Source organism: Pelecanus crispus, chromosome 14 (genome assembly GCF_030463565.1).
Source record: "Pelecanus crispus isolate bPelCri1 chromosome 14, bPelCri1.pri, whole genome shotgun sequence".
NCBI classification, from domain to species: domain Eukaryota; kingdom Metazoa; phylum Chordata; class Aves; order Pelecaniformes; family Pelecanidae; genus Pelecanus; species Pelecanus crispus.
In genome coordinates this window covers 11,927,613-11,948,255 of record NC_134656.1, presented here as the reverse complement: position 1 = coordinate 11,948,255, position 20,643 = coordinate 11,927,613, and the positions used below count along the sequence as shown (strand labels likewise).

The following is a 20,643-nucleotide window of genomic DNA, read 5'->3' as shown; positions in this document are numbered from 1 at the left end:
AACACACAAAAATAGACCAGAGAAGGAAACCAATACAATGAAAACCAAAAACTCTCCACACTCCTCTTCTGCAAGTCTCCCCTCCTTTCCCCTTTCCTATTTCACCTCCCTTGAGGGTGTTAGTAATTTTCCAACAAATCCCAGATGACATGACCAGCATCAAGAGCTCTCACGCAGGCTGGTAGCAGCTGCCACTACCATTTTAAGCACTACCCCATGAAATATGCTCAGAGAAGACCTGACATCATGCTCCAACTAGTCACGGTAGAGCGTCCTTGCTTGCACAGTAGCCACAGCAGACAACCCCCATTGGAACTATTAGTTTTCCTGCTATCAGTGGAGCTGAACTAATATTAGCAAAATTCTTCCCCGTTTTAAAAAACTTTCATGGTTAACTGTCATGGTTTAGCCCCAGCCAACAACTGAGCACCACGCAGCCGCTCTCTCACTCCCCCTACCCCGATGGGATGGGGGAGAGAATCGGAGGAGTAAGAGTGAGAAACACTCCTGGGTTGAGATAACAACAGTTTACTAGTTGAAATAAAGTAAAATAGTAATGATAATAATAACAATATAATAATAATATACAAAGCAAGTGATGCACAATGCAATTGCTCGCCACTCACCGACCGACACCCAGACAGTTCCCGAGCAGCGATCGCTGCTCCCCGGCCAGCCTCCCCCAGTGTATCTACTGAGCATGACACCATATGTTATGGAATAACCCTTTGGTCACTTTGGATCAACTATTCTGGCTGTGCCCCCTCCCAGTTTCTTGTGTGCCTGGCAGAGCATGGGAAGCTTAAAAGTGCTTGACTAGCATAAGCAGTACTTAGCAACAACTAAAAACATCAGTGTGTTATCAACATTCTTCTCCTACTAAATCCAAAACACAGCACTATGCCTGCTACTAGGAAGAAAATTAACTCTATCCCAACCAAAACAAGGACATTAACACAATGCCCAAACCTGCACACACAAGGAGGCTAAACCTTACGCAAATGAGCGGGCCAAAGTTGAACACTGGGGAACCAGGGCTCAGTGTCAGGCATGCTGCCTTCCGCGCTGAAGGTGAAACTTGCAAAGTGAGTTTTCTCACTGAGAGCACTACCTCCTTACACTTTGCCTTGCAGCTAATCCAGCAGGTCCCTGGATGATAATGGAGTATTCCTCCCTGTTCCTGAGAAGCTAACAGTTTCACTACCTCTTCCTTGGCTAACATTTCTTTTCCTCAGGTATCAACCACCTTTTTCCTCAGACCACCTCAACTATTAACATGGCTACACTTAAAGTAATTGTTCTTAAATTGCATTTAAAGATTGGTACTCCTGTTTCACACCCTGAAAGGAAGCTTCCCCCCTCCAGCTTACTCATTTGGTCTAACAGCAGCTACCACCTCTCCCCACTAGCCTGGCCATCTCACTGGAACATAACAGCAGAAATAGGTCACAAACAGTTGCACTGCACTGCAGGAATTGATTTTGACTATCTGTTTAAAAATATTCAGTCTTGCCTCTATTAGGGTTTTACAGCAAGCTAGCTACCCCCACACAAAAGGACTTGGTCCTGTAGCAAAGTCAGAGCTGTACCACAGAACCAGCGAGGGGCTACTCAGGGCTGCAGGATCATGCTTTTGCTCAGTGACACCACTGGAAGATGATGCAGCTGTCCCCCTGGGCACAGGATCAGGCCCTATGATCAATAACCACATGTTTTCAGGATCAGGGCCATAAATTAGCCATCTCAAACAGAGCTAGGACAGACTTAAACCTTTCTTTTTACTGTCCTGAGTTTCCCAGCTAGCATCTTCAAGACCTAGCACTATATAAATAATTAGCGTAGGACAAAACCACAGGAGCACTTCAAGTAATATATATTAGCTTCCTCTTGGGGTGGAAATAAAGAGCAACAGTATCAGTGCAGAAGATGAAAGCTTCTGTCAAAGGATGAGGGGACAAAAAAAGCTCACACTGGATTTCTGAAATTAGTTAGCAGGTGTTGGAATGGGGACTGGCCAATTCATACTGGCTTCAGGGGGATTTGAGTGTGCTTAGCACCGCTGAAAACAAGACCATTAGTGAGGCCGAGGAGCCCATCTGTGGGCTTACGGGCCCGACGCCAGGCAGCTGGGATTGCCAGCCGTGCCCGAGGGCTATAAGGAGAAGCTGTGCAGCCTCAGACCAGGGGACACCCACAGTTCCTCCTCCAGTTCCTCCTCCCTTCTCGAGAGAGCAGCTCTATGCCGTTTCTTCCCGCAAGCAGCGGTGGCCAGCCCCGGCTGCAGCAGGAGAAGCGGGCCGTCACGGAGCCCGCGAAGCTCCCCTGCACCCGAGGGAGGGCCGGGGCGATGCTGAAACCACCGCTCCACCCTTCCCAACAGAGACCTTTCCAGCAGATCCCCGCGCCGCTCCAGACCCCTCCGAGAGCCCCCCCAGCCACCGAAGCTGACCCCTGGCCGCCCAGCCCGCTCACCTCCCCTCTCAGCCAGGCCTCACCGCCCCGGAAGTGATTCCCGCCCGGCAGGAAGTGCACTCCGCCCCGCCCCTAGCAACCGCCCGGGGCGCCGCGTTGCTAAGGGCGGCCCTGCGGCCGGCTGGGCCGGGCGCGCGGGAGGGCTCCGCCGCCGGGGTCCTCCCAAAGGCTTCTGAGGCCGCTGGGCTTCACGCTGCCGCGGGCCCCGCCCCGGCCATGGGCGTCTGTGAGTGCCGCCCCCCGGCGGGTCTCCACGGCCAGGCCTGGGTTGGCCACTCTGGAAGTGAAGCACTCTGAGCCTTTATGCCTCAAGGTTAATGTACTCGCCCCCTAAATCAGTGCGACCATTTTAATCCTCGCCATCAACAGCGTGGCCTTTCAGTCCTGGTGGGTTTCTCTTTATCCACAAGGTTTTGATCTGCTCTTTTGAAGTGCTCTGGCAGCAACAATTAAGATGCGTGCTTCTGTCTTTGCTCTTGCCGGGGATTTTTTATTTATTTTTAAATGTCCTGATGCAGTATCCAGCTCTGAAATGGAGATGTCTCGATAAGATGAACTACAAAGGGAAAAATGGCTTGTGCCATTTTTTATTTGCTCATTTGCTTGTTTGTGGTATTTAAAGAATCTGATTCGGTTTGCCCTTTTCCTAACCCTAAAATATCAGTAGTGCCAGGTTAGTTTTGCTACAGAGCTGTATTACTGGAGAGCCTAAAAACTGATTGGTTACTTATCTACTGAGGAAGCAAGGTATGGCATTTGTAATAAAAGAATTTTCTAGGCTGTTACCAAGCATATGAATTAAATGGGTATTAATGAAAACAATTGCCAAGGTTTTGAGCAATTGGATTAAAAACCTTTCATCTTGTTTAGTGGAGAAGACTTTACAGACAACTGGAGAATGTGCACAGCTGTGAGTTGCAGAGGCCAGAGACACTCGTACAAAACAATTCTTCTAGCATAAAAGTCCTAAGAAAAAATTACTCTTAAATAATTACCAGAGCTTTCCCTGCCCCTGGTGGGTGGCTGTACTGGCTCAGGGATAAACCCAGAGCTCAGGAAAGGAAATAGATTCTGCCCTTTCAGCTCCCAAACACTGACTATTTAGGACACAAAACAACTGAGGACAGAGGAATAATTCTTGTGAATGTCAGGAGAGATCCTATCAGAATTAAATGGCCAGAATAAATTCTTCCCAGTGCTACCAGTACACTGAATTTGGTGGGGCTGCTGTCCACACACCTTCCCACTGGCTCTGATCCTTGCAGTTTGAAGTTTGCAGGTGAAGGGGAAAATACACACTTAGATTGCAAGCAGTACTGTACATTTTCTTCCTTTCTCTTCCTCTTCCCCATCAGAAATGGCACGACTATTCTAAGTATAAATAGGCAGGTGGGGGACTGCTAGTCCCCCACCCCGAGACCATCACACACTTTTACAGCAAAGCCAGGCTCTGCACAGGAGACCCTCAGCCTTCGAACTGCAAGCAGGTGGTGCCATTAGCCCACTGACTGCATGCCTTTCACCAGCACCAGACCCATTCATTTCAGCTGATTGTGAAATGATAAAAAAGGAAGCTTTTTCTAAAAAAAAGATATTTTTCCAAAGCATACGAGAGTGGGTTTCAAAGCTAAAATTGGTTCAACAAGCGGAAATGGCAATTATGTCAGCACCCAATTCTAAGTAGAGACAGAGCTCAGGCACGAAGTCTTTCTCCAAATCCAAATCATCCTTAGCTTTTTTATTTCTTCCTACATTTCTTCTTTGGTTTGTGTTGCTGTATTTCCTGCACGTCTTTGCAGTGAGACCTATTTATTACCATTCATTGTACATGTACCGTATCCTTGTGCACCAAGCTCTTCTCATCCTCAGGTTGCGTATTATTATTCAGCCAGGAAAAAATTAGTAATAACTGCTTTCATTTTTCAGCCCTTACTGGAAACGTGGCCTTCCTCACTCCCTCTCCATGTGTGGTAACACATCTCACTCAAATTCTGGTTTTTATCAGAAGTTTTCAAAGCACTTTACCAATGTGAGCAGTAATAGCAGTGTTTGGATTCTGATGGGAAACCAAGTCACAGAAAATATGTAGACCAACACCCAGCCTGCTCTGATGGGAAGGGGTGTTGTTGGGGTAGTCACTAGAGCCCTTTGCGCAGAGGGTAGGCCTTCACAGACCCTTTCCTACACTGCCTCTCCATTCCAGAGTATGAAGGTCTCGGTGCTTCCAAAAATCAGGAGTAAGGTCCTGAAGTTGGGCACCAGCACCCAAGAATTGGCAGCTGAAGGACCTTTGTGAGCCTGGTTACTGCAAGTTGGTGGCAGGGTTAGGACTGAGGCCAGCGCTCCCTGTTCATTGATTCTGGCTGTAATGTGCTGTGTAACCTTCTAGCCAAGGCTCCTTTCCAAACTGAAATGAGAGTGGTAAGACCAAAGACAAACTCCTTAATTACTGAGATTCACTGCTGGCATCTGAGCTCTTGCTGCCAGGGTTGGAAGAGGAAGGAGGTGGTATTTAGAGAGGCAGAAATTCAGGAACCAGTAACTCTCCAGCCTACAGCTGAGTGTAACATGCTGACATCTGGCTGAAACTCTTGGCAGTTCACTCGGGCGATGCTGAAATGCTCCAGCAGCTCTGCTAGGAAATAAACAGAGCCAGACAGGTATGGGCTCTATAAATGGATCTCACCCACAGAGCTCATCAGGCCTCCTGACAGATACACAACTCACAGGCTGGTGCCATTTGTTCTGTTGTAGTCACCGTGACACGTTAATGTTTGAAGATTAAGTAGGCTTTTCAAACAGGTTTTTAACTCTATGAGACAGTCTTTTCTGATAGCACTTCCTTGCACATTTCAAATTACTGATTTGTCTATTTTTAATCTGATCCCTTGCTTCAGATTCATTCTCATAGTGCAAACTGTGCTCTCATCCAGAGGGACTCCTTGGGATTATTTTGAGAAATGTTTGTATTCAGCTTCCTACCAATCTGAATTCCTCAAGGGAAAATTGTCTCTGGGAAATCTATTCATGTTCAAAGGACTGAATCTGGAGGATCTGAAGATCCAAATCCCAGCATTTTATATCCTTCCAAGGTGGAGAAACCAAGTCTTGTATGATTTTCTAATGGCAAGTCTCACCACACCTGCTGGGTTTAAGTTTTGGGTCCTCTGTTTCTTCCTTAAAAGTAACTGGCAACACAGGCCAAATCTTGTCTTTCTCATCTCATTTTATTTGCTTGCCTTCCACAGAAATGATGGCATTTTTGCAAAGAACTTCGGAATGAAAGTTACTGTCTACGTACCAATAATGGACAATGTAATTAAATGATTGATGATCAACTTATTTATAATGCGCCTTAGTCCTGCCACTTGGTGTATGACATTTGAACCTAAATGTGTCCATCCTACCTCTAAGATGGCAAACCTAGGCAAAAAATATAACTTCTAATCTTAGGCAGTTCTGTTTAATTTAGCATTAGGGCATTTGTGATAAGCTAGTCACCACCACATCTCTCAAGTAAAAGAAAACCAGAGGGAACAAGTGTGTGGGACTCTCTCAGGAGTAGTGGAGATTGGAAGAAGCTGGGGACCAATACCCACCATCTGTGCCATTCTGGAGAAGTGCAGAAAAGCTTTGGTAGCTGAGAATACAGGATGGGCTTTTTTGCCATTTGATGAGTTAGTTCTTACTGTCTTTAGTTTCAACCTCACAAGGTGAGCAGGACCATTTCACATGCTTGTCAGCTTATCTGAAGCTATATGTTGTGCACCTGGAATAGACAAGGGCAATTTTTTAAAGCATCACATGGAGACTGGAGGAGGTAAAGCTAAGAGGAAATCAATATCTGGGAAATTGCTGCAGGATCCTAACACTGTGTCCTTTGTCAGCAAAGGATTGGCACTAAAATAAAACTAGCTGGCATGTGCTTCACCCAAGGACCCTAGGGAGGTTAGGATGTGACTGAAATGTGGCAGTTCCTGCTGCAGAAGGTACCTGTGGCAGCTCGTACCTGGCCTAGACTCCCATCAGGCTTGCAGTGGTGTAGGCTTGGGTTTAGAGGGCAAATGGACAGTTACCACTGTGCGTTGATAACCTGAAGTGATGATCTGTTGGAGGTAATTTGAATGTTATGTTCCTCATGTTTTGGGAGCCTGTGGATGCTGACAACACTAGCTTTGGTAGGGAGGAGAGGTGCAGAGAAACTGGGAAGGTTCTAGGGACAAATCAAGAGATATTCTTAAGAAAAAAAAGGTGTTCATTTTGCAAAACAAGTTTGTCATCTGTTGTGCCAAATTATTATTGATACTACCCCTAAAATGAAGTTCCCATGAGGAATGCTGTCACACATCTAGTACATTTAGACCTTGAATGCCACTGATACGCACAGAGTGGCTTTCAGGCTGTGAGGAGTGCATAATTGCAGCCAGAGTCACACTCCTGCACATGCAGGGGGTTCCAGCCCTATCTGCATGACTGCCCTACTGAAAAAAATTCTGAGAACAAACACCATAGTTGCCAGCTCAAATATACACTGCAACATGGATGGATGCAAAACTGGCTCCAAACAACACTGGATCCTATCACAGTTTGTAGCATCTTCGTCCAGAGACATTAGCAGCCAGAGCACCCATCGTGGGTGTCAAGCCGAGGCTGAACTGCCAGCAGCAGTGGGGATCACAGCTGTTTCTGCTGCAGAGGAAGTAGCCTCGCTAGCCAGAGGGAGAGCTTAAGGTGTCTGGTGGAAGAGCTCCAGAAATGACCTTTCTGGGTCCTGGGAAGATACAAAGGTTTTGACTAAGGCTGGGACAGGAAATTCCAGGGACAGAAAAGCTGCTCTATTTATGCTATTTCAGAACTCCTAAGCTGTATACACCTGACAGAGTCTGGAGGGCTTTTAGAAATTTCTGCTGCCTCCCACAATTAATCTGAAGTCATAAAGAGAGCTTGTTGTTGTGTGAGCCTTGCTGGGTCCAGCTGTGCATGACAGGAACCCAAACCAGGGAGCACAAGGAAACTCCTAGGATGATGGAGCTTTATATAGCCTTCTTTGAAAGCAGCTCACTTGAGATATGAATGCAGATCACAGCCCTCCTAATCCAAGCTGAGCAGCAGGCAGCTATAAACAAGTCAATTACAGACTGATTCCCCTTGATCTGAGAGATATTGCCCGGTATCTTACAGCAGCTCTGTGTAAGGCAATGGGCCAGGTGGACAGAGAATTAGCTCAAAACCACACTGTAGGATAATACCTTGAAATAGCATTCACTCTCGACTAGTTTAACAGCATGGTCTGATTCATCTGTTCAGCCAGTGTAGCACCAAGACAGTGGAAGAAAAATAAGTCGCGCTGAAAAATTGGTGCCTCACACATGAGAGAACACGAACAGATTGTTTCAAAAAAGCAAACAAAAATCCGTTTCCAGTTTGCAGAGACTGTGTGCAGCTATGTGCACCAGTACAGGGATTTTGGAAAACCTGCTCTGTGCTACCCAGAAATCCCCTTCTCCGGTGTTCATGAGTAGATGATACAAATGATATACCTGCCCAATTTGCACAGCAGTTCCTCTCCCCATGAACAGGCTGGTGCCACTTCTTTTTACAACTGGAGGAAGGCAGTAGTTCTTCCTTCTCTTCATGTTATTGTTCTGTTTCTGGATTACACTAGAAGGCCCCTGGTCAGCTGCTCAGTTCAGGGTCAGCTTAAGGGTCCGTTCAATCCTTTTTCATGATTTCTCTGTGAAGTGTCCCGGGCCTGATTTGATACCAAAGGAAACGTGAGCCCTTGGAGCACTCAAAGCAGGGAGAGCCCAAAGGTGTCAGGTACACATCTGTCTACGTATAGACTGACTTTTATTTAACTCCACAGAGTCATTTGGCGTGCTGAGCTCACTCAAGCCTTTCCAACTGTTGGGTTACTGCTTACTTCCCATGGTTTGGAAGGAGGGTATTGCTTCACTAAGTGAGACATAATTGCAGTGCTGATTGCTCACCTTGGCAAGAAGCAAAGGGGCAACGGCAGAGAGTTAGACTAGCACTGAATGCTTTTGACCCCCTGCACACACAGGCACGCACACCAGATGCGCTGTCCTTCCCTGCAATCCATCTCTGCCATCGATAGCTGCAGCGAGTGCTCTGGTAACAAGGTGAAGATATTCTGCAGCAGGCAGATATGAGTCATCTCACCTGCTGAAACTTCTTCCCAGCATCGAGTCATGCAAGCCCTGAGACAGGAAGGTCTGGGTCCCCATCAATTCTGGGCTTTATAAAGTTAATACGAAAAATCTGACAGGTGGAGCTCATGCTGGCACCTCATTCTTAACTCCTCTGAACTGTCCTGGTCTTCTTGGCACCAAGGCTATGTGTTCTTTTTAATGGGGCTTTCATAAAACTTGTTCCAGGAATGAAAACCGCTGCCAGCGCATGCAGCACCCCAGGGAAGACCCTTGCCTTTTTCCAGAGTGCATGAATGGAGCAGGGCTCTCCAGCTGCTTTGTGTGCTTGATGTGAAGCTGTAATGTTTGTGAGGGACTGAAGCATGAACTGACCTGCTAATGCTAGCAGGTGTTAGTAACAAAGCAGAAGGAGGAAAAGGCTGATAATCAAAGAAAAAGAAAATAGGGAATAGATAAACCCTCCTGAGCAGGCAGTGTGAGAAAGTATTAATGGTTAACTCTCATTGTGGAGTAGGAGGAAAAAATGCAATTGCAAAGGGAAAGAGAAGTTTACCTTGCAAAGCAAATTTGTCATTCACTCTGCCAGATTATTGTTGTTATTATTTGCTCTTCACTCTTTGAATGATAAAGAGAAAGCATGCAAATGACCCTCAACTGCAGGCATAACCCTCTTCCTGCAATCTCCCTGCCTGCATCCTTGCACACACAAAAAAGAGGATGTTAAACACAGCCTTTGAAATTCAGGAGAATAATTGATTCTCTGACGCGTAGAAGCCCACAGGACTCCTGAGGGAGCACAGGTATAAAAAGAGGAGATGCACCTCCCTGGCAGCCAGAGGAAAGCTGGGGGGAGATCCGAGAGTGTCCTCCCTGCTCAGCACGCGTCCCGGATCCTGCCCAGGCAGCGCACGGAGGGGACAGACCCCGCAGGGCTCACAGAAGCAGATCTAGAGAAGAAGTTGTATACGCAACAGGGGAAGGAACACCTGAGCAGGAGCCGATCTACGAAGAGCTTGTTTTCCAGGGGAACAGTAAGTGTGAGTCTCTGTATGTGCATTTAACAAGATAACGTCTATTTGGAAATTGGAGACAATTAAGGTACACTGAAATGCAAACAAAGCTGGCATCAGTAATTAGCTTTACCAGGTACAATATCCTTTGTACCATACAAGATATTTTGTACCAAGTTACAGAATGAAACAATACTTGAACTACACGATAAGTGCAAATCAATAGAATAATACTATAGATGAGCCTTGTAAAAACATGTTAGATGTTTACTAGCTGTAGCACAGTTTTCCTCTTTTGCTATACTGATGCGAGTTCCTTCCTGGAAAATGAGTGCTGTTTTACTCACCCATCAATAAAACTGTGTTTGAGCCAAACCAAAGTGCGAGGAGAAATGCAATGGTGTGTTACGGGTAACGTGAAGCCAGCTACAGTGAGGCAGAGTAAGGCACTTAAAAGGATTTCTGCTTTTCTAATGTAGTGTTTCACAGTATAAAAGTGTGAACTTTATAAAACCACAGACACAGTAAAAGCTTCGTTTCATCTACACAGTGGTATTTTTAAGACTGATCAGGTTAAGGTTTCAGAAACAGTAAGAGATAGTTACCCCATCTCTCCAACATCATCTCATTGTCACAATGCTGCTGTTAGCGTTGCACAGGATGGAATGAAGCTATTACGCTTTATCTTCTGGAATAGCGCTAAAAGCTCTTCATCTTAAGGGGAATTTACTTACTAATTATTTTTTCACATGCTGACAGAATGGAAAGTAAGGTGTCCCTCATGTCAGGAGAATTTCAAAGGTGACAAGGTTTTGCAGAGCTGTCAAGCTGCCTGTATGCAGGGTGACACTTAAATTCTCTGGTTTCTCCTCTGAAATAGCAGACACTTTGGGGAAGGGGTTTAAGACTTTCATTTCAGGCTCCTTCCCAAGGGAAAAAAGGAGACAGAAATACCAAAGAAGCAGACTGTAATGAAGGGAGAGAAGACAAAGCAAGACAGGGGAAGAAAGGCAAAATGAGAAACTGAAGGAAAAAAAAATATCATGAAGAAATTAACAGCAGAGAAGAGAAAAAAAATCTTGAAGGGACAAAAAGTGATTCTGGAGGAAAACCCAGCATTCAAAGAAGAGAAACCAGGTACAGAAAGAAAGTGGTAATCAGGGCTGTATCCTAGGAAGAAAAAAAGGAAGCAGACAACATTGGACTAGGATTTCTTTTAATTTACATTGATATTTCACTTCTCAGCTCACATAGCAGCTTTCCTGGTACTCATTAAATCTCCTGGTTGGCACTGTCTACAGATGCTGGTGCCACAGTCTCCTGGTATCTCCTGGCAGATGCTTTAGATCATTTCTATCTAGAAAGAGATCTGATTTGGGATTTGTCTTGGAGATATTTAGGGGAGAGAGGCACAAAGGAGGCATGCTTTTTCAAGTTCAAATGAAAAAGAAGAAGGAAAAAAAAAAAAAAGGCAGAAAATTTGCCCTAAAACCAGGAGCCTTGTAAGTCTCTCTCAAAGTCACTGTTTTGCTTCTTCTGAGCATTCCTTGGCTCTCTGAGGGGCCAGAGTGGTGCCATAAGAGACCAGGTATCGGAGGTAGGGGATGCTACTCATGTGTTTGCAAGAAGCTCTGCTGGAGCCAGGAGCAACAGTGCTGCTCCCAGGGGAACAGATGGGGAAGCTGCTGGTCCCCCAGCTGGGAGCATGAGCAGCTGGAAACAGGGACCAAGCTGAGAATGAGTTTGTGATAAGAAACCCCATTTCTTAGTGCACCACCTTGCCCCTGTCTGTCCATGCACTTCTGACACTGCCACTAATTCTGTTATTAACTTGCACAGTTTCAAGATCGGACCCATGTGCATAAGCACCAGTCCTTAATTAGCCTTCCCACCCTTTCAGAAGAGCAGACAGCTATGTTGGAGCAGAAAAACAGAGCTCACTGCTGATGTTTCCCATCAGAACGGGCCCCCTCCTGCCACCACCGTCAGTATAACCCACTGCCTGGAAAGTTCGCTTGGGAAATTAGAAGCCCCACCAAACCCCTTCCATTTGGAAACTGCTCTTTTTGCAACAAAGTATTGTTATAAATTTGAAAGGTTTTAAAAAAAATATTCTAAAGTGTTTTTTTCTCTTACGGAGATCAAACATCTTTCTGCTCTTTTCTTGTGTAAAATAAGACAGGGAACTGGGAAACTCGATATTAAAGATTTCTAGCTACATTCTTAAAGAATCTTTTTTGAGCAAAAGATCAATCACTTTCAATCAAAACTCCAGAAGATCGTTCAGTGAAATACCTTCTTACTGCCCCTTGCTTCCAATGACAAAGGCATCACATTTAGCTCCCGAGGGTGTGCGACCTCAGATGACTCTGTCCTGAGTCATTCACAGCACGTCAGCCAGCCCCAGGATGCGAAGCACTGCAGCTGTCTGTCGGACAGCAGACATGCGCGGCTCAAGCCCACCTCACCTTCCACTGAAGCGGGTGCTCAGAGCTGTGTAGGCACCTCGCTGAGTGGCGGGGGGGCAACTCTTGAAACAGCAGCAGTTCAGCTCTCCCAAAGGGACTTATTTCGGTCCAGTCCCCCCTCTCCCCAAGCACACTGACTAAAGGAGCAGCCTGCTTTTTGTTTAGGCTGATCAAACTCAGCACTGTTGCCTCCAGGGAGTGGATTTGCCAGGGTTACCTCCGGGCTGATATTACTCCTCTGCCCAGGAATTTTATTTGGATTTCCCTGTTTTTCCCCGATCTCTGGACAGCCAGCAAGGCAGCCCAGTTGGCTGCATGGACCCATGCTGTACAGCCATGTGAGCAGACACACGTCCCCAGGAGACCAGAGGGCAGGAGAGGTCTCAGGGGCTGGTCACAGATGGTCCCGTGCAGGCTGTGCCATTGCTTTTGGCAGCCCCTGCTAACTGCTGCCCTCCAGCTTCCAGGTACTCTTACACTGGTATTTACAGCCTGTGCAGTGGTCCTTGGGGCTTGCCCCAGCCTGAGAGCTCTCCTTCAACCTCAGCAGGGGGACAGGTCAATAAGGGGGTCCCACAGCATGAAAGGGAAGTGCCAGCTCCCTGAGGGTTCACACACAGTCACTGCCTCCAGGAACTGCATGCCCTAGCAAAGACTTCTCCACGTCAAGACATCTCTGCATTGGGAAACACCATAACCACAAACACAAAGGCATGTTTCCAGTCCCTTGGTGCTGGTAAGTGAGCAGGGGGACTGAGAACACAAAGGTGGCACTTGGCCTCCCCTCCGGGCCCTGAGCATCTCACGACCACTGACTTAGAATGCTCTGCATTTCAGGTGACCCCAAAAGGTGGAAGATGCTGGATAAGACCACCCTGCTCCTGTTCCTGCATTTAGTTGCATGCTCCATCTCCTCTCCTCTCTACCCAGCTCTCAGGTATGCTGCTGAGTGTTTTATCCACGCTGTCACTCCCTGCCTCATCTCTGACCTTGCGCAAAATAAGCACGTGCCAGAATAAGGTTCCCACCACTTCTGAAAGCCAGCTGAACTGTATGTGCGTTGGTAAACCTATTTCTTTACCCTGGATTAATTTTTTGGGAACGCTGCTAGCCTAGGGGCAGTTTCCAAAGAAGGCAGGCACCTGACATGGAATATTTCAGCTTGAGTAGTTGATTTTGGAATTGAATGCTAGGTCCTATAAAGGGAAATCTGGCAATCTCCAGAGCAGCCAGAACCTCCAGCTCCATTGCTGATTAAAATTTGTGCCTGCAGGCCACCTGCATTGAAATCAGAACTGCAGATATTCTAGTACATGAACTCAAGAGCTGCCTATTAATATTTCAGGTATTTCCTTTTCGACTGTTAGAAGTTGTAATATTACTTCCTACCACTACAAATCAATGGAAGCACAAAATTGAGCATTGGGTTCTACAGTGTGGATTTGCAATGTCCCACAGAAAATGCTTTAGCCTTGTGCCAAAGCCATGGCATAATGATACCAGAATCACTGGAATTTTACTCAAGGATGTTGGGAGCTCAGCAAGGGGAATTGTGTTTGGGGCAGCTCTATCAACCATCTTTTCACTGCTGAAATAGCTTCAGGGCAGTTTGTGACAGACAACACTTGTGTTACTGATGAGATGAGGATGGCAAAAGGAGAAAGGAAAAGCAGGAGAACAGGGAGTAATTGTCAAGAAGACTGATCCCCAACTGGCACTTGAGCATGTCTCGCAGTATGCCTTGCGTTTGTCTTGCAGGTACAGTCCAGAGCCGGTTGCTGGCAAGGCCGTGAACTTCCAGCTACAGCACAGCAGCCTATTGCAGAGCCATAACCCCACGGCGGAGGAACAGGAGGAGGTGGAGGGTGTGTCAGCAGACCCCACTGAGAAAAGGTTTGTACCTCACCTCTCAGCCCCGCTGCAGCAAGAGTACACTGATTATGATCTTCCCCCAGCTTGGGAACAGACCAGCAGTCCCTTAGCCCCACCAGCACCACAAAGTCCAGGCTCCAGGGGGAGAATCCAGCTGAGCCCTGCAACCAGAGCAGGGACCATGGCAGCTCTCACCATCACCCATGTCCAGAGCCACGTCCAGCTGGCTCTCAGCAGCAGAGACGTACTGACAAGGGCAGGGTCACAGGCCCAGCACTCCTGCAGAAAACAATTTTTCTCTGGGGATCTGTCTGTATGGTTGTTAGAGCCTCTCCTTTCCACCCCTGCCAGGAGATGGAGATGTTTATTTCTGTCTGAAGCACAGAAGACTCATCCTTACAACACTGAGGACCAGCCAAAGGGCTTGTGCTTCCCTCGCCCATGGATTTTCAGGATCCTGGGTCTAACCACAGGCTAGAGACCTGCTGGAGGCTCCTGCCACCCTATCCCAGACAAAGCCCTCCCAAGATGTGATGGTGCTGCTGTAGAGCACAGGAATGTCCCAGCCCCAGCTCTACCCTCTCCCAGCCTCTGGTTCTCCTCCTCCTTTCCACTGGTTCTCTCACCTTACCTTTGGTTTGCAGGCACTTCTCCTTACTTGTTTTAGTGTGGGTACTGATTAACAGACATTTTATTTTGCCTGCTGCCTCCCTGTCAGGACTGAGCTCTCTCAAGTCCTTTTACCCTCCAACACTAACACAGTCCAATACCAAAAAGCGTTTGCTATGGTTACCCACCACTCATCCCAGCAGTGCTACATCTGGTGTATTTTGACATCTGAAACACCCATTTCTCACGTAGAAGGTTCATTGCTAGCTCAGAGAGCACACCTTGTGCTTGTCTTTCATCCCTAGGATGCAACGCCATGCTGATGCCATATTCACTGACAACTACCGGAAATTCCTGGGGCAGATTTCTGCCCGCAAATTCTTACAGACCATCATTGGCAAGCGGCTTGGGTAAGCCACAGCACTTTGCTGTCTTAGGGCTAATGTTTTGCTTACTACACTGGGCAGTTTCTTTCATGCATGTAGCAGAAATAGCTGCCTTCCACTGCAACAGAAGCAACCTCTCCTGCTGTTCCACATCCCGAAGGGCATCCTGCATCCCTATGTCTCGGATCCCGCTAATCACAGCTATCACTAAGCAGCCTAATTAATCCTTTCCTCCAAGGCTATAAGTGTCAGATCAGCTGAGAGCTCTACCATAATATCAAGAAGCAATAATATTTGCAAATAATAGTTGCAATGATCATTCACTGGTAGGAAACAGTTATCCCTGGCCTGGTTTGAACACAGAAAACAGCCTCTCTACTACCACTCAGGTAGCTGTGGCTAGATAGATCAGTGGCTGCCACTAAATAAGACCAACTAGTCAGATATGAGCCAGTTCTGATCCCTCTCCTAACACAGGATCAAATACAGCTGACCAATTTCTTACTGAAATGATGCAGAACAGCCCCAGGCTCAGACCCAGCAGGTTCCCTTGGCTGTGCTGCTCAGCCTGGACCAAGCTTTGAGTAAGGAACTAAAAAAGCATCTCTGAGAAAAAGATGTTTCTCATCTTTGCATAACAGAAGCAGTGAGAACAGCCCAGGAGAAGGGGTGCACCAATTTCTGACAAGGCGCCAGTCTGACAGCATCCTGATGGACAGCCGCTACCACCAACAGATGGTACTAAGGGACTTCCTGGGAGCCATTCTGCAGAATCAAAGGTAGGTGGGAATCAGTTCATTATCTGCTCACTGCAGGAATAAGACAAGGTCCTTAGTGCTGCCTGGCTTCCAGATATGAAGTTACTGGATTGAGTATCATCTTTCAGATACACTCAGAGAAAGAATAAAGCTCTTACCTGACCCCATAACCCAGCCCTTCCCTTATGTGTGTGAGTAGGGTGCAGATAAGGAACAGCCTGTCCTGAGCCAGCCCGCACCACACACTCTAGCACATCACTGTGCTGTCTTCTCACCCTCATGATTTAGTAAAATAGAGTGGAAAAAAGATTTCTCTCTCAATCCCAATTATGCCATCACTGCCCTGTCCTCTTCTTTCACAGGCCTCAGGACATCAACAGCAGTGGGTTAGAAGGCTTTCCCAGCACCTTGGCTAAATTCATGTAAATATTTCTCCCTTTTTCATCTCCCCATGTTCTGGTGAGTACCGTTCCCTGGCTCAATTGTGTACATAACACACTGCTGCTGCACTGCTCAAGCAGTTTGAAGGCTCTCCTTTAGCAAAGCTAACGCTCCCTGCTGTCCATGAAAAAGGGTGCTTGCTGCAATTTAAAGGGAAAAAACTCCCAGTCAATTTTTTCAAGTACCTAAAGTCCTGTTAGTCTGAACAGACAGACCACAAGTGTTGTGAAACCACATGTGGATGTCTGGGAAGAGGCTTTCAGCAACCAAGAGCAGCCTTGTAAAACTATCTGAGACTGTGTGCCTGAGTGTCTAAGCTAGGCTAAAAGCAAAGTCTTCCCTCAGGAGCAGAACCTGCCTCTAGATCCCTGGGACATTTCAGGTTTTTCCTGCACTGATTGGGAGAGGAAGTCTTACTGGTTTCTGTACCCCTCACTCCTGAAAGTAGTCACCTGGAACTTGAATTACACTCTAAATCTTGCCAGCCCTGGGGGACTGAGAGGCAGCAGACAGTCCATTCTTGGGAATACCTTCACTCGTACAAATGTCAGTTGTCCTGTTTGAAGCAACCTCATCTTACTCCTCTGTCCCATAGAAATTAAGCCTGTCCAACCCTCACTAGCACAACATAAAGAGGTGTGGAGAGACCTGTGTACATGCTAAACAAAAAGAGGGCTGGGAAGGGGGGGAATATCAGAACTTTACGTAAATCATGCCTATGGATTCAGCTGGGAGAGCATGGCATTTCAGCATCTCTCTTGCCACGCTTGACTTGGTTACCTTTCCACAAACAAGGTCAGCCAGGAAAAGCCACCAAAGAATGAAAAAACTTCTGTATGTGCTCACAAATTTTTATCATAATTCTTTTCTCCTGCTTCTGTCTAGAATAATTCAGAGCTCCTGGATCTAACTGTACAGTAAGCCCTTCACAGCAATGAAGACATTCCCAGATGTGACCAGCTGGAAACTGATGCATACATTCCTCAGATCTGTTCAAAGGAATGCAGCTCTGATGCACTACTTAATTTACTTCAGTCTTTACAATTTAACTCCCCTCTCTAAATACTGGTCTGTGTACTGAATCAGAAAAAAAGATATTTCCGTGGTTTAACCTCAGGCTGCTTTACACACAAAGATTAAAACAACCAGTACACTTTTAATCCTGGGGACACACTGTCTACTAATTAAGGCTTCCAAATCACAAAGCATAGCAAAATTTCTTCCAAGTCATCATTCTGTTTGAGGGCCTGATTAATAAACATGAGGCCACCGAAAGGCACCTTTAGGCAACTTCATAAATTGATTACAGGTTCCTCTAAATAGATGCTGATGGCACAACCACACATGCACCTCAGATCAGGGTGAGGTAAGACATGAATCCACACATCTATTACCCATTAGAAACGCTGCTGTGGGCTGCTGCTGTCTAGCTCCTTGATATAGAGCCCTGTCAGCAAACCTGAACTCTAAAAAGCTCAGCTACCGTTACTGCTCAGCCTCAAAGTGCTCAAGCTGAAGCTACAGCTCTGCTCTGCAAGAGTTAAAGGAGATCCCTGTGCATCAGATTGAGCTGTCACTATGTTTTAATTCAATGTGCCATCCAGTGGCTCTGAACTCCACTGTGGCTAGGTTACAACTGTAAATGTTTTCAAAAACACTATTAACCCAGTGATCTCACACAGCTACTTCTTTCCTTGTCACTCCAATTCTCCTATTGTTTGTGTAATAATTATGTCTTCAGAAATGTAAATAACAGCAGGATGGAGTCTGCTTTCCCATCATTAGCAGGAAATAAAAGTTATTCTAAATAAACCTGTCCAACAGCAGGTCAAGATGGCTCTTTGTCTGTTGAGATGTTAGTTTCTTGATTCTGGGCCCAGAATGGAAGGTGTCACTCAAAGACAGCAGTCAAGTGCACCGAGGATGACTTGGAGCAGTGCTAACAAAAGCATCAGGTCTGGTGTCAGTAACTCAAGATCAGACTGAAAATACAGTAGCATGCAAACATATATGAAGGCCTCTGAAATCATTCCTCCTTGATAGTCTGCAGTAGATACCATCTCATTTTTCCACAGGTGACCATGTTTTAGGACAGCAGGCTCCAGCATGCACGGAAATGAGTTCATACTTGCATCAAATCCCTATAGATTACATTCTCCCTGATCAGGTTTTACAATTCTAGCACTACGAAAATATTACTAACTGCCCAGCAGGATGGGAAGCAACGAGGGGATGTTGAGGGAGATCAGTGAGGCTGTGACAGCAGCAAGTGCACTAATAGGTAACCTGTTACCCTTCCGCAGGCAGGCAGCTGGTGCAGTGAGACATAAGCCATCCTTCTGCTTCACAGTACAGCCAGACAGAGAACCCACAAAAAAAAAAACCCAAAACCCAAACCACCTCAGTAGGCCTGGTTCAAAATGTGTTTGTAAACCTGTTCTGTAACAACTAACACACTTGAAGCCATTAGGACTTACTTGCTCCAAGGAAAGGAATTACAAAAACGAATCGGCTTCCTAAAGTAAACTTTGTGGCAAAAAAATTAAAATTCTGTTAAGTGGCATAAAAGCTATATGCAAACACTAGATTGGATACTCCAAATAAAATCAAGACCTATCAAAAACACTTTGGAAAGACCTAAGTCTGTATGATTAAACAGCTGGGTGAGTGCAGCTATTTGGAATGAAAGGGACTCCTTTGAAAGTTGTTTGTATCAAAATGAGGAAACAAGTGCTCAAACTCTGGGAGATAAACATGAAAACAAATAAAGCAAACCAGAAAATGTCTAAGGAATAAAAGACCAGAAGAATAAAAACAACCTTTCCTAACACACAGCCAAGGAGGTAGAAAATCAATAGCAACACGCAAAACTTAGAGAAGATGCATCACAGTAGCACTCCATGATTTTCTTTTTGCATCTGTGCTCTCCTTGGATGTGTCAGAACTCTACAGAAGCACGGGAGGATCTGTCCTAGCATGAAGCATCAGCAGAAAAATAAGTTATAAACCAAAGCTGATGAGTGAGCAGTAACAAAATGTGAGGCTCAAAAAATATTCACCAGGGTAAAAAGGAATTCCAGGGTATACTACAAATAGTAGCTTAACTATTTCTTGCTTAAAACTCCTTTAGTCCCAGAGTTTAATGCAGCATGAGATCAGGTTTTTGAAGCAATGCAGAGGGGGTTAAAGGAGTTCTTTAAACCTCTGTGGCATCCACTATAATGTTCACAATGAGCAAACAGGTAGGAACTATTACAAAGAACAGAAACAGTGAGTTAAGTGTGAACAACTGCAGCGGGGAAGAGGCTAGATGGCTTTTGTCTCAACACATGTGAAGTTCTTTGGAGGATTCAGCTCCAAACCCTTTATCCACAGGCTTGCTGGTTGATATAGTTTTCTTGGATCTCCAAAAGACAGTTCCTTTGCCAAAAGGCCTTTAAAGAAACTAGTCTGACATGGGACAAACAGGAGCCAACACACAGACGCAGGGGAGGGAACAACTGTTAAGTTTCCCATGTGGAAGTTGCTCATCAGGAGATTTTGGCCTTTGGTTATTGCTATCAGTGTGTCCTTTAATAAAGCCCAAGTCTGCTGCCTCAACACTGCAGTAATTAATTGAGAAGTTAGAGCTCAAGTAACTCAAATGTGGTCACATAGCAACCAGCAGATTCCTGGCTTTCAGTTTCATAGAACAACAGAAGCAATAAACCTCAATCACACTTGTATTTGGAGTGAAAAGGTTACTTCCAGAGGCTGGAAAGAAAGTGAACCCACTCAAGGGACCCACCAAACCTGCCAGGATCAGACACAGCCAGGCACACCAGCTGGCTCCCCGCAGGGGCCAGGCCCCAAGGACTCCTCCTACCTGAGGGCCCACAGCAACTCAGCATAGCCCAGCCTGGGGCCATCCTCAAATCAGAGAAATGCAGATGACAGTGTCACAGAGGGGACAGGCAGGAGTGGGAAGTCCCCCCAACAAACATGTCCCTCTGGGAAAGGACATGAAAGAACAGGAAAAGAAGCTCCACATGGCAATGACTCATACACAAAATCACCCACCAGAAAAAGCTCTTTTCATTCTCATGTGAGCCCAACTTCCAATCACAGACTCTGAGACAGCCAAAAAAACAAAATTCAGGACCATTCTTTCCTCTTTATTCACAAATCGTTTAGGATGAGCAGAGGACACCTGGGGAAAGGCAGAATTGTATTTTCTTCTTCCTCTTTTTCTAAAGGAAATTCAAACATCCTGGGAGAAAAATGGGGGGAGGATCCAGGGAAGAAAGGATTTTCCAGATTCATATGAAAAGCACTCAAGTAGCATGAACACAACAATGAAAATCAGATTTTTTTTTTTAAAAAGTGTAACTGGCACCCTTTTAACTTAATATATATATATAAAAAAAATCTGCTTCTGCCTTCATTCTTCTGGTCTTTCAGTTATTTATTCACTT

At 45.9% G+C, this 20,643-nt stretch overlaps 1 protein-coding gene across 1 annotated transcript; it reads left to right on the top strand.

The window, feature by feature from the left end:
* Window positions 1-9,601: 9,601 nt before the first annotated feature.
* GHRH (growth hormone releasing hormone) lies at window positions 9,602-16,174 on the top strand. Its single transcript, XM_009482718.2, has 6 exons — window positions 9,602-9,676; window positions 12,961-13,060; window positions 13,882-14,016; window positions 14,910-15,014; window positions 15,632-15,769; window positions 16,111-16,174. The coding sequence occupies exons 2-6, from the start codon at window positions 12,981-12,983 to the stop codon at window positions 16,172-16,174; spliced, it is 522 nt and encodes a 173-aa protein (XP_009480993.1). The 5' UTR covers window positions 9,602-9,676; window positions 12,961-12,980.
* Window positions 16,175-20,643: the final 4,469 nt, after the last annotated feature.